Source organism: Populus nigra, chromosome 13 (genome assembly GCF_951802175.1).
Source record: "Populus nigra chromosome 13, ddPopNigr1.1, whole genome shotgun sequence".
NCBI lineage: Eukaryota > Viridiplantae > Streptophyta > Magnoliopsida > Malpighiales > Salicaceae > Populus > Populus nigra.
Window position 1 is genome coordinate 4,171,261 of NC_084864.1, and position 16,644 is coordinate 4,187,904.

The following is a 16,644-nucleotide window of genomic DNA, read 5'->3' on the forward strand; positions in this document are numbered from 1 at the left end:
TGGAAGAATATGGACTAAAATGAAATATATCAGATCCTAAAATAAAAACCCTAACTTTTAGGGTTTAACTTAAATGACGTGTTGTTCAGCTACTATTTAGCTTCTTTGACAATTTTGGTTGATAGAGTAAACACTTTCAGGCGAATGAATATGGTGTTTCCGACCATCTCTAGAGCTGTAACCACCACCATTTAATTAAGAAACAACCCCTCTACAAAGATTAGTTACTCTCATCAAACGTATACATCCTATTTTTTTTAACGAACTCAAACAACATCTTATCCCTGATCAATCATTACCGTATTTTCAAATTCTAAGCTGACTGGGTTAAAACTTTCAAACGAATGAATGTGGATCTACAGATCTCCAAACTGTGTAAGGTTGGATCCAAATGAAAGGTGTGCACCTCATTTACCAAGATTAGGTGATCTTAATTAATTTTGATTGACAAAAGACTCATTTAGTGAAAATATTTTTATTTGGGGTAAAGAAATACAAATTTGGATAGGTAAGGACTCAATGATAATTTTAGAAGGCTTAATTAATTTTATTACAGAGTTAATTGCATTGATATTTGAAGTCAATTTAGGTTTTAATTGGAAGAAATTAAAGTCTGGAGATCAATTTATAATTTTAAATAGTTAATTTGATCAAATCAGAAGCTTAATTGCATAGATATTAAAGTTTGATGAATAATTAGAAAATTGATTAAAGATATTCAAAACTAATGAACAAACTGAAAAAAACGTGTGATTGTAGGGGCTGAAATTGATCAAATTATTGGGAATCCTCAATAAAATTTGTATCAAAATAGAAATATAAAATTGACAAAATATAAAATGGACTCGTTAAATAAACTATTATTTATTTTATCACAAAACACTTAAGTTATAAACTCAAATTAAATTTCTTCAATTTACAAACAAATATAATTTTATAAAATCTCAAACAAACCCTATCATGTACAAATTATATATTCATACAACAAATTTCTATGAGAAAAAATTATAAAACGAGTAAACACCAAAACAAAATACATATACAATAAAAATATGCAATAAAAATTAACATTTTAAAATTGAGTTCAAATAAAAAATGGGTAGTTTTGCTTATTTGAAGTGGGGAATTTTCAATAAAATTTGAATAAAATATAAATATTGGCAAACTGAGTGTTAGAATAGAGGGAGAGATGAGGGTCGTTCGTCAGGTCATACATTAAATATTATAGATGAATTTAGCAACGAATTTAATCCATAAATTTAAATCCATCAGAAAATCGATCTGTTTGTGAAAATAACAAGTCATTGTACTTCTGACTGTTTTTTTCATTGTTTTTTTTTCCACTGTAATTCGCTCAATATATATTGAAAGAATATTTATATTGGTATTTACTGATAAATACAGTAAAAGACTATTTTGTCAGTAAAGGTCACTGTAATCTAATGATAATTTTTTTATTGGTATTTATTTATATTTATCAATTTTTTTAGTAGTGAAATCAATTCCATGATAATCCATATATCATCTAATTTTCAAAGGTCAAAGTTGAAAACACCAAATCTGCAGCCTTCCATCTTTAATTAGAGTCATGAAATTATAGAGGTGGTAAAAGCAATGAAAAGAGCGTTGTTGGCCTGTGAAACACATAAATAATGGGAGGTGAAAGTGAGGTGAAACTGTGAGGTGGGCATTAATCCAAAAGGATCCTCTCTCCCCCTCTCTCTTTCTTCAAGTCTTCAAGTCAAGCCAGCTCTTCCAGGCAATCTTGGCACATTATGTAAAGACAACACTCACCACCCCAATCCAAGAAATTTTCAGTTGATATAAAATCAACTTCCATGGTGGTACCCCATGCTTCTTCTGCTCTTCAAAATACCATAACCCCACTTAATTTTCACCATTGTCTTATTATACTCTCATTGTGTGGTCTCTCTCCAATCAGGTTATTGTGGCAGCTTCTATTTCCAATCACTTCCATGCAACTTTGTTTCATATTTTTTTGTACTCTAATCAAAACCTACACACACACACACACACACACACACACACACACACACTAGCTAGTGTTATTACTACAATATTTACTTGCTGTTAATTTGATGGAGTCATCATGTTTTTGTTTTGTTTTGTTTTTCTTTTCTTTTCTTTTCGGGTGGACCAAGTTAATGAAATTTGACTAGCTAGCTAGGGCAGCTTGTCCTTGCATGAGGGTTGTCGATTAAAGGCATTCACATCTATATAGCAATGGATAAAGACGAGAACTACTCGGTATCTTAGCTCTCATTAGTAGTATTATTTGTATGTTTTTGTTGATAAATCAATTCACCACAATGTTATTTTGCTCTGAGCTTGACTACTTGCAGGCAAGTTTTGCTGGGCTAGATTACCCTCTAGACCATCATCTTCATCAACAACAACATCACCACGAACTCACGAAGCCGCGGATAGGTGAAACTTCTGGTGATGATGACAGCAACAATGGGATGATTTATTATATGCTCAATAATCCTCATCAACATCAACCACAAGTGTCATCTGGGTTTTGTTCTTCTACTTCTTTCGATAAATTGAGCTTAGCTGATGTGATGCAATTTGCAGACTTTGGGCCTAAGTTGGCCTTAAATCAAACCAAGATATCTGAGGAAGAAATTGGGATCGATCCAGTTTACTTCCTAAAGTTTCCGGTTTTGAACGACAAGATTGAGGAACAATCTCTAATGGTCCCTCAACTAGGTGGAGAAAGTGATGAGAGGTTTACAGGAGTGAGTAGTGATGAAAATAGGGAAGGAATGGCGGGGGAAGAGGGGGGTGTTAGGGAAGATGAAGAAGCTAGGCTTTCGGATAATAACTCGGTGCAACTTCAGTTGCTTGGAGATCAAGATCTTCAAAACAAGAACTCTAAACCAGAATCGAAGAACAAGCGAAAAAGACCAAGAACTATCAAGACAAGTGAGGAAGTGGAGAGCCAAAGAATGACTCATATTGCAGTTGAAAGAAATCGAAGAAAGCAAATGAATGAACATCTTCGAGTCTTGAGGTCTTTCATGCCAGGATCTTATGTACAAAGGGTATCAAATTTTAAGTTCTGTTCAATAAAAAAAATGAAAAAGCATCAGATTTTATGCGTTCCATTCAAGAAAAGAGAAAAAAAAAATTGCTTGTTTTCATTAAACAGATCTTGATTTTTTAGATCAACAACCAAAAAAATGGAAACCATTATGCTTTGAGGGAATTCTATAACAAGATCGTATTGGTTTTTGTGGACATGCAGGGAGATCAAGCTTCAATAATTGGTGGAGCGATAGAGTTCGTTAGAGAATTGGAGCAACTACTTCAATGCCTAGAATCCCAGAAGCGGCGAAGACTAATGGAGGATTCCGCTGTTGCAATCCAACAACCTCATCCTCCATTCTTTCCTCCTATGCCTCTACCAAATGATCAAATGAAGACTCTGGATCTCGAGACTGAACTCCGTGAAGAAACCTCTGAGAACAAGTCTGGCTTGGCTGATGTTGAAGTGAAGCTTGTAGGGTTTGATGCAATGATCAAGATTCTCTCTAGGAGAAGGCCAGGTCAGCTGATTAAGACCATTGCAGCGCTGGAAGATTTGCAGCTTAACATACACGACACCAACATTACCACCATTGAACAAACTGTTCTCTATTCATTTAATGTCAAGGTATAAAATCAGCTGCTGTTTGTTCATTTAACAGCCTTATTTTTAAAACGAATCAATCTTGAATATACAGTAAATTTCTTCTTTTGTTCAGATTGAAAGTGAATCTAGGTTCACAGCAGAAGACATAGCAAGCTCAGTTCAACATGCATTCACTTTCATCCATGCAAACAGCAGCATGTGATGCAAATCTAAGATGGACAGAAAAGATGAGCTGTTATGTATTTCGTTACACCTACTTGTGGATTATCTTTTTTTAGCTACTTTCTTTTTTCCTTTTCCATTGGATTTCCTATTTTTATTCTAGAAAAAACCACTGGTTGCTGATCTAGCAACTAAGTATTGAATAGGTTCGGTTGGTGATCATTCTAATGAGCCGATGCGTATGCAGTCCATCTTTCTCTTCTGATTTTCTATCTTAACTATTGTGAACTGTGGCAATGGTGGGTGGTGATTTCCTAATCATGCAAGCACTCTCTTGGCCTTTTCTTTTTCCTCTTAATTATTTGTTGCATGGATCGATATTATTAGATGCTACGCTAGATAACAATCGGACATTTCAAGTGTTCTTGAAATAGTTATTCGTACAAACTTATCACATAAATTCTTAATTTTAAAAGGTTAGAGGCAGATATATATATATATATATCAAAGGTTGTTGGAACTTTCTTTTCAAGTTCTTGGCATCTCTTCTCATTCTCTTCTCCTATTCTATTATGGTATCACAGCTTGATTTTTAAAACTTTTAAACCATTAATTTTTGCATCAAAACAAAACTGATTTGCAGTAGTAATCTTTATTTTTGTTCTCTTAATCTCGTCCTACAATTACTATTTTAAGCCTATTGCATAATTGCATACGTTACTACTTCAGAAAACATATCCTCCACATCACAACTCATGACAAATCCCTCTTCAGTATTGCCACCCCTTGTAAATCCCAATAGAATGAGATCGTTTGAAAACGCGGGTTAACTCGTGTTTTTTAAAAAATATTTTTTTTGTTAAAAATTAAATTTTTTTTGTGTTTTAGATCGTTTTGATATGCTGATCTTAAAAATAATTTTTTAAAAATAAAAAATATTATTTTGATGCATTTCAGCACGAAAAACATTTTAAAAAACAACCGTAACCGCAACCATACTTCCAAATAAAATGAAATCGGTAGCTGCAACCTTTAATATGCTCATCGCCATCACTCTTTGAAACTTACAAATAATAATTGTGTCTTTTGAAAAAGCTAAGCTTCAACCCTTTCTAATTAATTGGCTAGGTTTATTTAAATTATAGGCATCCATGCCCTTTCAAAACCATCACCATTGATAACATCATGAAAGTTAATCCAGTTTATGCCATATGTGCACAACAAGATCTACCACTTAGTACATTATTTCCCTCCCTCTCCTCTCATGTACTATCTTTAATTATTAGTTATACCATATCTCATGTTATTTGAACCACACATCAACAATGATCTCTCCCTCCATAACACGCATTATGTTTATGCACTTTACCTTAATTGAATGAAACCTGATTATCGCATGTGTGTGGTATTGTGAAGATCATTTTTTTAGACTGGAATTTTTATGTGTGGGTAAAAAGAATAAGGAATTATTGTCCCTTACCAAAAAAATAGATTTGGAGTAGCTATCTAATATTTTGATCACTGGAACCGTAACTAGTCTTCAGAGTTTGGATAAATAAATTAATTGTATATAAAAAGGACAATCACTACCATAATCTTTATATTTACCGACAAGTTTTTCTATCAGTATTTGCACTATCATTCCGTCGGTAATTAATTTACCAACAAAATCACAAACGAAAATGCTATGTAGGTGAATCTTTCGTTGGTAATTTTTTACCCGTCGGTAAGTCCGTTGGTAATAAAAAAAATTATTACCCACTTCACTTCACTCCGTTGGTATTTCCCTCGGCCAAATATTGTACGTAATTCCATCGGTAATTATTTAAAAATATATTTTTTAAAAATCTATTTTACAAAACTATAAAATAATTAAATTAATATAAATCAACACTCTATATATAATACTCAAAATGATTGAAAAAAAAGGGAAGAAAATCAACTCAAACAAATTTTCAACAAATAAATGACACAAAAAAATAAATTCAACTAAAAAAATTAAAAAATTCTATAAATAAATCAACTAAAAATTGATCTCATATGAATAAAAAATCCTACAACAACATTCATACAATTATTAAGAAAAAAAACAATTAAAAATAAAATAAAAAACAAATATAGTGAAAAAAACACGAAAAAAGAAGAAAAAAAAAATCTTACCTTAATGTAGTTGCAAGTGAAGCTACGAAGAGGGAAAAAAAATCGTAAAGTATACTAATTAAAAAAAACTAAGAAGAAAAAAGAAGAAATGAAAAGAATACATACCTGAGCATGGAGGAGAAGAGAAGGAATTGAGGAGAGAAGAGAAGAGAAAAAAATGGATATTGATTTTTTTTACATATGGGGAAGAAGAAGAAGAAGAAGAAGAAGAAGAAGAAGAAAGGAGACAGGTCTGGTATGAAATTATGGATTATAGGCTTTTTATTGGGGTGTTTTCCCGATGGATAATTAAATATTAATATTTTTAATCATTTCGTTGGTGATTCCGTCTGTAATATATAATTTAAATTTTTAATTTAATAAAAAATTTTCAGGGACCGCCAAATATCACCGACGACTTTTCAATCCGTCGGGGATTCTGTTTGTAATATTTAATTTAAATTTTTTATTTAATCTAAATTTTTCAAAAAACCACCAAATAACATTGACGACCTTTTAATCTGTCGGTGATTTTGTCTATAAAGAACAGTAATTGACAGTGCAATTGGAAAATGAATAGTTTCAGAGCTCTCTGGAAAATACCGACGGAATTTTCCACTGGTGATTCCCTTTGTAATTGACATGATGAGAAATGTTCACAGTTTACTAACGATTTTACCGACAGAATAAATTTTGTCGGTAATTCCATTGGTAAAAATGACACGTTATCGTTTTTTTTGTTTTTTTTAATTATTTTTTTTCCACTGTAATTCCCTCAGTATATACCGAGAGAATATATCCGTCAAAAATTTACGGACAGAAATATTCCCTCGGTATTTCTGTTTGTATTTATCAATTTTCTAGTAGTGAATATAACCCCTAATACACCTTATCTAAGGTAAAATACATTGTTTATTTGTTTGAATAGTAAGGTAGTGTTATGTTTTTCTTATCGTTGGCTTGTCTATTGGTCAAAGCATATTCACTCTAGTATAGTGAACTATGACTTTATGGGTCTAGCCTAGCCATTCTAAAACTCAAACATATTTTTTTATGTTTTTATTTCTTTTAATATTTGAAAATATTCCTTACGTATAAGTTCATAATCCTTTGTATTAAAATAAACAAATTAATTTTTTTGGTGTTTTTGAAATGTATGACAAGTTTTCATAGATTTAATAAACTTGTAATGGAATCCAAAAATACATGCAAAAACATATAAAAACAAATTTTCTTGAATTTGGTATTTTAAAAAAATGCTAAATCCTATGTTTTTTTTATGCAAATATGATTTTTATTTGAGAGACTTATCTATATGCAATTAAATATTTAAATGCATTTTTTTGAAAGAATTTCTTTTGTTGTTTCTTTTATTAGTAATAAAAAGAAAAATATGAGAGACATAATTTTTTTTATTGCAAATAGGTCCCTTAAAGGTATAAAATCAAATTAGTTAAAAAGAAACAAGGGTTGTTTCATTTGGAAAACACTAAAAAAAAAAGAAACAATGTTGGAGAAATTAGTATGGCGTGTTTGGCTAAAAATTATAGGCTTAAAAATCACCTTAAAGTCGCGTTTGACAAACATGTCTTAAAGATAAAAAAATTGCATTTTTCCTTTGAAAAGACTTTGAATAACAAAACACGTTCTTAACACTGATGGACTCAACCTAACCACATAGGTCAGGCTTCTCAGCCCAAGCCTGAAGGCCAAAAAACATGACCCAGGCACAAAAAATAAAGATCAAAAGCAAAACTTTTTGAATCTCCTCTAAACATATGAAGAACAAATGAAGAACCTAGAAACCAAGTTATAAATTTTGGCAAAATCATGTCAAATCAAAGGCATAAAAACATGGAGTATGAAAGATTGAAGCATAATGGTGCATTAGATAAGAAACCAAACCAAGAAGGGCTTGAAATCAAACCCGACAACTAAGAACGCAAACCTAGACATTCAAACTTCTAAGGATTGATTGATACAAGACAAAACAATTAATGGAAAAAAATGACAGGGGATCATCATATATAGGTCTAAGATTTGATCAAAGTACTTAAGGTAGGATAAAATAATCATTTATGAGAAATCAAATTTGATAGCTATGAACATTCAACACCAAAACCCAGGAAAAATCCAGAAAATACATAAACCTAGAAACTGACTTAAAAACCTAGAAACAAGCTTTAAATCAATAAAAAAAAATGCTTCAAACATGCTTGTATTGACCTGCCAAAACTCTCAATAATATAAAAAAGCATATGGAAACACAAAGAAAAAGATTCATAGAAAAAAAAAGATTCAGCCATACAAACCACATAAAATAAAAATCAAAATCAAAAGGCATACCCTCAAGTACAAACATTGTTTTATTGATTATAATATCTATTCTTCAATGATATTATCATGAACTTTGCTTCATTAACCTAACATATTATCAATAACAACACATAGTCATATTTTTTAAAAAAAACTAAAAGAATCAAAACAAATTTGTCCATTAAACTAGACATTTAAACATGTTGGAATGCCTCCTAAACAACATTAATAACATCAAATTTCAGCCATAAAACAACAAAATAAGCATCAAATGTTATCTTAAACATACATATACATATTAGTTCAAACATGAATAAATGCATTTGCAACTAAAACATAATGTATGAACAATAAACAATCATACAAGTGTTTTTAAAAAGTATTAAAAGAGGAGGGGGTGTGCCAATTAAGTTACACCCCCTCATCAAAGGTAGAATATACCTTGTAGATGCAATGCTATTTTCATCCTTCTTGTCTTTTTTGTTTTGTAGTTTATTGTTCTTCTACATCTGTTTCAAGCTCCCCTGATCCTTTATTTTATACGCCTTTCCTTTTTTTTTTAACACTATTTTTTTTTGGATTGCCTCTCAATAAATCAAGAACTTCTTTTAATTTTCTCTTTGTCTTCCTCTTTATTTCCTTTATATTCCTTCCTCTCTATCTTTTCCTTGTCTTTCCTCTCTATTTTTTCCTCTAAAACAATTGCCCTTTTATAAGCCAACCCAAAATAGGAAGTTATAAAACCATGGTGGTTTTGCCAAAAGGATTGTAGAAGATTCTTATTCTTTCTCTTCCAAAACCTACATTAAAAAAATGGTGCATGGTCTCTTTTTTTTTTTGTCTTTTTGTAAATTGAATCCAAGCATGGGAAAGCAATCATACAGTCTTTTCTTTCAGTGATGAATTTGTTTCAACCATAGCTAATTGAGTTGGATATTTTGTCAAGAACATTATGGAGATTGAGACATAAATGTACCAGTGATGGACCTGAATCCTGTATAGGGGATGTAGATCTACCATTGAGAACAAACCACACTTAATTAAGAGGTTTAGAACTCCATATTTATTGATTGAAAGGTTGACCTTCGATCAACTTAAATCTAGCAATGCATGAGAATTGGAGACAAGATGTTGGCAAGTTTATTGAGTCAAATGAGGTACAAACGTTTGATGAGGATAGCTAATCCTTGTAGAGAAAGTGTTTCTCAGTCAATTGGTGCCAATTAGATCATTTAAAGTTGTTGGAGATGCCACATTAATTCATCTGACAATGGCATCTCGGCCAGCCTTCTCGGTTGAAGAAGAAGAAATAAAGATTGAACGACTGTCACTCATTTTTTTATATTAAAGTCTGAGTAACATGTCGTTTATCTAAACCTTAAACATTAGGGTTTATAAATAGGATTTTTAGGAAGTTTTAATCTAGTCCTTATTCTTCTAATTTTAGTATATGTATCCTTAATTATCCCTAAAACTTCTTACTCTTTGCAATTGCATCCCTGGAAACATCAATTGAGATCCTATAATTCATGTGAAATTTGCAAATTAATCATTGGTTTCTAGATTATGCAATTTGACCCCTATTTCTTATAAAACTTTCATTTTATCTCAAATTGACCTTAGCTTGATCAATTTTAGTCCCTAGATTTTTACTCTTTTTGCATCATGGTCCTTGATTTTGAAGTTTTACAAATAAGTCTTTAATTAACCTTTAAACTTTAAATTTCTTTCAATTAAGCACTTGATTGCACCCATTTGGCTATTTAAAGTTTTAATTGGGTCCTTTTTTACAATTATAGCAGATGGACTCGAATTAGTCCTCCAAACTTAATTTTTCTTCAATTGAGTCCTTAAATGAATCCACAAAATCAATTAAAAGTTTAATTAAGTTTTTAAACTTAATCAATTCTTCTAGATTTTGCCAGATTGACTTTTAAACTTAATTTTTACTTTGATTAAGTCAATTAAACATATTAGAAGTTTAATTAAGTCTTCAAACTTACTTAATTCTTCTAATTCTGGTCAAGTTTGGATTTCAACCTCGAATTTCTTTCCATTAAGTCTTTCTTTAGTCTATCTTGTCAAAATATCCCAATTTGACTATTCTTTTGAAATTTTGATCTGTTACAACTCAAAAGCTTATTGCCTTGTGTCTTGAAAATAATATATATATTGATTTTTTTATTTTTTTAATAAGAAAGAACACATATATTTTTTATAAAATAATTTTTTAGGACCCAAAATTAGGTTATGACACTTGATGAAAGTGTCACAGCCTATTTACAATGTGGAAATGCCTATAATGATAAACTCGCAATTGTTGGTAAACCCATTGATTCTTTGGATTTCAATCATTACTTATTCAAAGGGCTTTGTGCAGAGCTTAAAGTTCTTATAGCTACTCTTACATTAGTATCCTTTGTTGAACTACACTTTTTACTGTTAAGATATAAGTTTATCTATAAGAACACTTTTTATCACATTTTTATTCAACAAGACAATGATGTTGAGACCCTTTATCTATAACTCACATTGCCCAATTTATTACACACTATTAAGATCAAGGACGATCCCTCGCTTCATATATCAACGACCTCCCTTACTATGTTAATGCTTTTTTTTTCTTTTATGATAGTAGGGGGTTTAACCATTATGCAAGAGGTCATCAACAACGAGATCATGGTTCAACCCACAATACTTACTGTAATTTTAGATTGTGATAGCCTTGAAATCGGTCTAACTAACAACCATATTAATGGTGTCAATTATATGGTAATTAGGATCACTTGGCCACCTCATGTTCTCTTTAAATTAACAATGGAGGCAAGAATAATTATCAGTCTAGAGGTGGGCAAATATTACAATTAGTTGGTTTAATGAACTCAACAATGTTGACAAATTCATTTACTAGCCTTGGTGGTTTTGATTTTCTTTATTAACACCTAGATATTGAAGCCACTTTATCATGTCATTCCATATTACTAGCCTCTCATATATGGAGTCATATAGTGGTTTAGATTACCTTGAAGTGAAGGATGATAAATGTCTTTTAATCACTATTGTTGGTCATTCCAATATTCATACACCTAATCGCATGTTAAATTTATTATTTATCTTACATGTTCCTAGTATAACAAAGTTTTTTCTTCTATGTGTTAATCTCTTATTGATAATAATGTCTTTTTTTTATTATTCCATTATCTTTTTTATCTTATTAATGACTGCGCTTTCAAGACTATCCTTCTTTCCATCACCATTAAAGATGTTTTTTACATCCTTTTGCTCCTTCTTCCCTGCCTAGTTATTATGCCTTTTCTAATATTTATGTGTCACTTGAAATTTGGCATTGTCATCTTGGTATCCTCACTTAAGTGTGCAACGACGTTTAGTTTCCAACAAATATTTTTCTGTGTTATTGTCTTCTTTTAATTTCAATTGCATTGTCTATCCTATAAGAAAATCTACTATATCAACTTTATGTCCTTCAGAATATGTAAGCACTGCTCCCTTAAATTTAATGTTATGTGATGTTTAGGGTCCTTCCTTCATTTTCTTGGTTGAAGAGTACCATTATATTGTTAGTTTCGTGGATTATTTTACTAAATTCATTTATTTTTATCCTATGTTTGTTAAATCATAATATGACATTTTTATTCAGTTTCAAAACTTTGTTGAGAATCAATTTTATACTTGTATCAAAAGCTTACAAATTGATTAGGGGGTGAATTTAAAAGACTTCACACCTTTTTTCATTATTTTAGCATTCTTCATCTTGCCACTTTTCGTCATATTCATGAGAAAAATAAAATTATTGAACTTTTTCATTGGTATATTATTGAAATAATTAAGCATTTTTCCCATTTATTCTTATTAATCATATGTCAACTACAATTATACATGTCAAGTATATGTTTAAAATTTTGGTTTCTTCCTAACTATACTTTCTTTAAATTTTTTGGATGCTTATGTTTGCCATATCCTTGACTATATAATCATCATAAAATGGCTTTTCACTCCTCGTCATATGTCTTTCTAGGTTGTAGTTCACTCTACATTGGTTAATGGTGTATAGACACTTGCGGTAAAATGATATCTTGAGTGGAAATCTATTGTGGTTGTTGAAATTTCTACCTTGACTTATAATAACACTTGGTCCTTGATACCTGGTCCTTGATACCATATGATTCAACCATGAATATGATGGGATGTAAATATGTATACAAGATCAAATGCAGAGTAGATAGGACTCTTGAGGGCTATAAAACATGTTTAGGACAAAGTCTATCATCAATAATAAAGGTTTGATTTTTAATAGATATTTAGTTCAGTGGTGAAGCCTTACACTGTTCAAATAATGTTAAGTATCAGTGTTACTCATGGTTTGTCGGCATGTCATCTTGGTGTATATAATATTTTTCTTAATGGATTTCTTGATATGGATAGGTTTATGACTCAACCTTCTAGCTTTGTTGATCCTCAATTCCCAAACCATGTTTCTGAACTAAAACATTCTTTTGTGGTATAAAAGAAACACCCCATACTTGGTTTGATTAGCTTAGTCGGTTCTAAGATTCTTCGGGATTTCATAGTTTTAAAGTTGATATATCCTTGTTCATTCTTCATTCTATTGAGGCTATAATAATTCTATTGATTTATGTTGATGGCATTTTACTTTCTAGTGATAATCTTGTTTTTTCTAGCATCTTATTACTTGTTTGGGGTACTAAGTATGTCATTTGTAACCTTGCTTCACTTCACCATTTTCTTGGCTTTAAGCTTTCTTCCACCATATACAATTTACTTCTTTTATAAAAATGATACATTGTTGAAAAAAAATGGAATGCCTAAGTGTAAACTTATTCCTACTTCAATTGTAGTGGGTTCTCTTTTATCCAAATTAACTACTTTCCCCCTATTTGAATCCTATCAAATTTAGACTCTGTTTGTTTGCTGGAAAGCAATTTTTTTTTGTAAAGTGGTTTCATTGGAAAATGAATTCCTGAAAAGTGTATTACTTTTCAATGTTTAGTAGTATAATGAAAAATAAATTAGAAAATATTTTCCAGTGTTTGGCTATGTCATGAAAAATGAGCTGGAAAATAACTTATTAATATTTTTCAGGTTTATTAAAATAATAAGAAACAAATCTTATAAATTAAAAAGTTAAATGAGAATGGAATTGAAAAAAAAATCTAATTTCATAAATTATCTCAAATAAAATAAATAACAATCAAAATAATGGAGATCAAATCTAATAGATAAAAAAATTGAAAGATGATAAAATTAAAAATAAATTATTACAATTTCATAAATTATTTCAAATAAAATAAATAACAATAAAAAGAATAAGGACCAAATCTGATAGATAAAAAAATTTAATTAAAAAAATAATAAGAGAAATGCAAATAAGAATTATAAAAATAAGGACCAAAGTTGATATAAAAATCAAATTCTAAGGGATGAAATTGAAAAAAAAAAGTTTCAAAACAAAATATATAACAATCAAAAGTTTGAGGACCAAATTTGATATAATCAGCAAATAACATGACTCTTCTAAAATTTTCACAATTTCTGAAAAGCGTTTTCCGCTCAAAATAAACGGAAAACACTTTCCTGGAAACCAAGTCAAATTTTTCTTTGACTGGAAAGTGTTTTCTGTTGACCAACTTTTCTAATAGCAAACAAACATAAAAAAGTTTGAAAAGTGATTTGCAGGAAGTAACTTTCCATGAAACAAACAGAGCCATAGATAAGTAGGTGCTCTTCAATAGCTTGCATTGAAATAAACTAACATCTATTTTGTGATTAACAAGGCATGTTAGTTCATCCATTCTCCCGCTAACATGCACTAGTTGGTAGTTAAACGCATCTTACATAATCTATATGGTATTTCATCTTTTGGTTTGTACTTGACTCGTTAGAGTGATCTCTCTTATTGAGTTTAATGATCTGATTAAGCTAGTAGTGTTGATGATCAAAAGTCTACTAGTGATTATGGTTATGATGTTTTTCTTAGCCGAAAATTAATTTCTTATAAATATAACAAACAACACATTGTTGCTCGATCTTTTATAAAGGCAGAGTATAAAGTCATTGGTAAGGTTGCTGCATAATTACAATGGTCAAGTCTCTATTTCTTGAACTTGAAAATTTTGATACAACTCCTTTTTTATAGCATGATAACTTGTGAGCCATTTATCTGACAACTAGCTAGTCTAGTTTTCATATTCGCATGAAACACGTGGAGATTATTTTCATTTTGTTCATGACATTGTCACTAGCAAGGATGTCCAAGTTTAATTTAGGCTGTGTTTGTTTTCCGGAAAGTGGTTTCCGGGAAACCACTTTCCAAACTTTCATGTGTTTGTTTGCCATTTGAAAAGTTAGTCAACGGAAAACACTTTCCAATCAAAGGAAAATTTGGCTTGGTTTTCAGGAAAGTGTTTTCCTGAAAATTTGGGCGGAAAATACTTTCCGGAAGTTGTGAAAAATTTAGAAATGTCATTATTTGCTGATTTTATCAAATTTGATCCTCAAACTTTTGATTGCTATATATAATTTGTTTTGAATATTTATTTTTCAATTTCATCTCTTAAAATTTAATTTTTATATTAATTTTGGTCCTTATTTTTATAATTGCTATTTGCTTTTTCCTTATCATTTTTTTATTGAAATTTTTTATCTATCAAATTTGGTCCTCATTCTTTTGATTTTTACTTATTTTATTTGAAATAATTTATGAAATGTTAATTATTATTATTTTAATTTCTTCACCTTTCATTTTTTTTAATTTTTTAGATTTAATCTCTATTATTTTGATTATTATTTATTTTATTTGAGATAATTTATGAAATTATATATATTTTTTTCAATTTCATTCTCATTTAACTTTTTAATTTGTAAGATTTGTTCCTCATTATTTTAATAAACTTGAAAAAATAAAACATTAATAAGTTATTTTCCAGCTCATTTTCCATAACATAACCAAACACTGGAAAATGTTTTCCAACTTATTTTTCATTACTCTACCAAACATCAGAAAATACTTTCCCAGAATTCACTTTCCTGGAATTCACTTTCAAAAAAAAAAACTACTCTCTCATCACCACAATTTACATTTCTACCATTCAAGTTGAAGATGATATCTTTCCCATTCAACTTGCGTGGGGTATTGCAGCAATATGATTAAATATAATTTTAGGTGAAAGCTAATTTGATCACAACTTTCAAAACAAGAAACGAGTCCGCGTGAAGTGTCATCGTCATACTTATGATTCATATAAATCTACAATGGGGTTGACTTTTATTTTTCTTTATAAGAAACAAATTCCTGCTGGCAGCTAGTACTATGGTAATCAAGTGTCTCTGGCCTCTTGTCCTCTGCGTATGTGGATCGAAAGATGCTCTGGGAGAGAGGAGAAAAATGGGTCGTGGAGACAGGCTCTGTTGCTGACGCTTGAACCACAATGACTTGCACTTATTCAGAGGTAGAAGGTCAACGACTCACGTACCTTCTTGCAGTGGGTTGACTTGTCAGAAATCAAGATTTGGTTGTAGCAGGCTGCACCCAGACGTTGCCATTCCCTCTAGGGTCCCTTCACTGGGAATTATTTTAGATCTCCACAGATTCATTCCCTCCTACCAGTTTTTGGATTTCAGTTCGGTCTTGCTTGCCCACCCCAGTTTTGGCCTAATAAATGCATGGAAATTCGGTGTTGCTCGTGAGCTGTACCCTCTCCAGAAGGTTATCTTGTTAAATCTACGAGAAAATCATCAATAGATTTAAACACAGCTGAACGAAAGTGAGATTCTTACATTTGGCTTTAGGATCAAATTCTCTTTACAGAGTATTTGAATTTTAGAAATACTCTATAATAAGAGGAGGTTAGATCATATTACCTTGTCATTTTAAAGTTGTGCAATATATTTATATGTTTTTAAAGGTGTATATTATAATATCTTTATATAATATTCAATTATCAAATGTTTCCTTCAGTCAAATTTTTCATCCAAATTGACCGAATTGTATTTCTTAAAAAAAAATTATTAGAGAATTATATGTTTATATAAAAATATAATAAATATAACTAGAAATATAGGGATATATAATAAAGACTAGTCTAATTTTATAAAGACATAGTATAACATTAATACAATAATTTCCCATGTATTAGATTTGATCCAAATGGAATGTTCATGATGGCTAACAACCCAGGTAACAAATTATTATGGAAGGGAAGGGATTAGGATCAAGTATTTGGAAAATTATTATTAAAAAAACTAAAAAGACTTGGTCTTTACTGTACCCTTCTCACATTACGTAGATTCCAACAACGTGTCGTGTTTTATTTTTTATTTGTTTGTTTTTT

At 30.4% G+C, this 16,644-nt stretch overlaps 1 protein-coding gene across 4 annotated transcripts; it reads left to right on the top strand.

The window, feature by feature from the left end:
• Positions 1-1,698: 1,698 nt before the first annotated feature.
• Positions 1,699-4,085, top strand: LOC133671075 (transcription factor FAMA-like). 4 transcript variants are annotated; one of them, XM_062091703.1, is made up of 5 exons: positions 1,699-1,942; positions 2,163-2,268; positions 2,364-3,068; positions 3,272-3,679; positions 3,771-4,085. In XM_062091703.1, exons 2-5 carry the CDS (start codon positions 2,245-2,247, stop codon positions 3,858-3,860), a joined length of 1,227 nt encoding a protein of 408 aa, XP_061947687.1. In that variant the 5' UTR covers positions 1,699-1,942; positions 2,163-2,244; the 3' UTR covers positions 3,861-4,085. The 4 variants fall into 4 exon arrangements, with proteins under 4 accessions (XP_061947687.1, XP_061947686.1, XP_061947688.1 ...); XM_062091702.1 differs by having other exon boundaries at positions 1,699-2,268; XM_062091704.1 differs by lacking the exon at positions 2,163-2,268.
• The last annotated feature ends 12,559 nt before the right edge of the window (positions 4,086-16,644 follow it).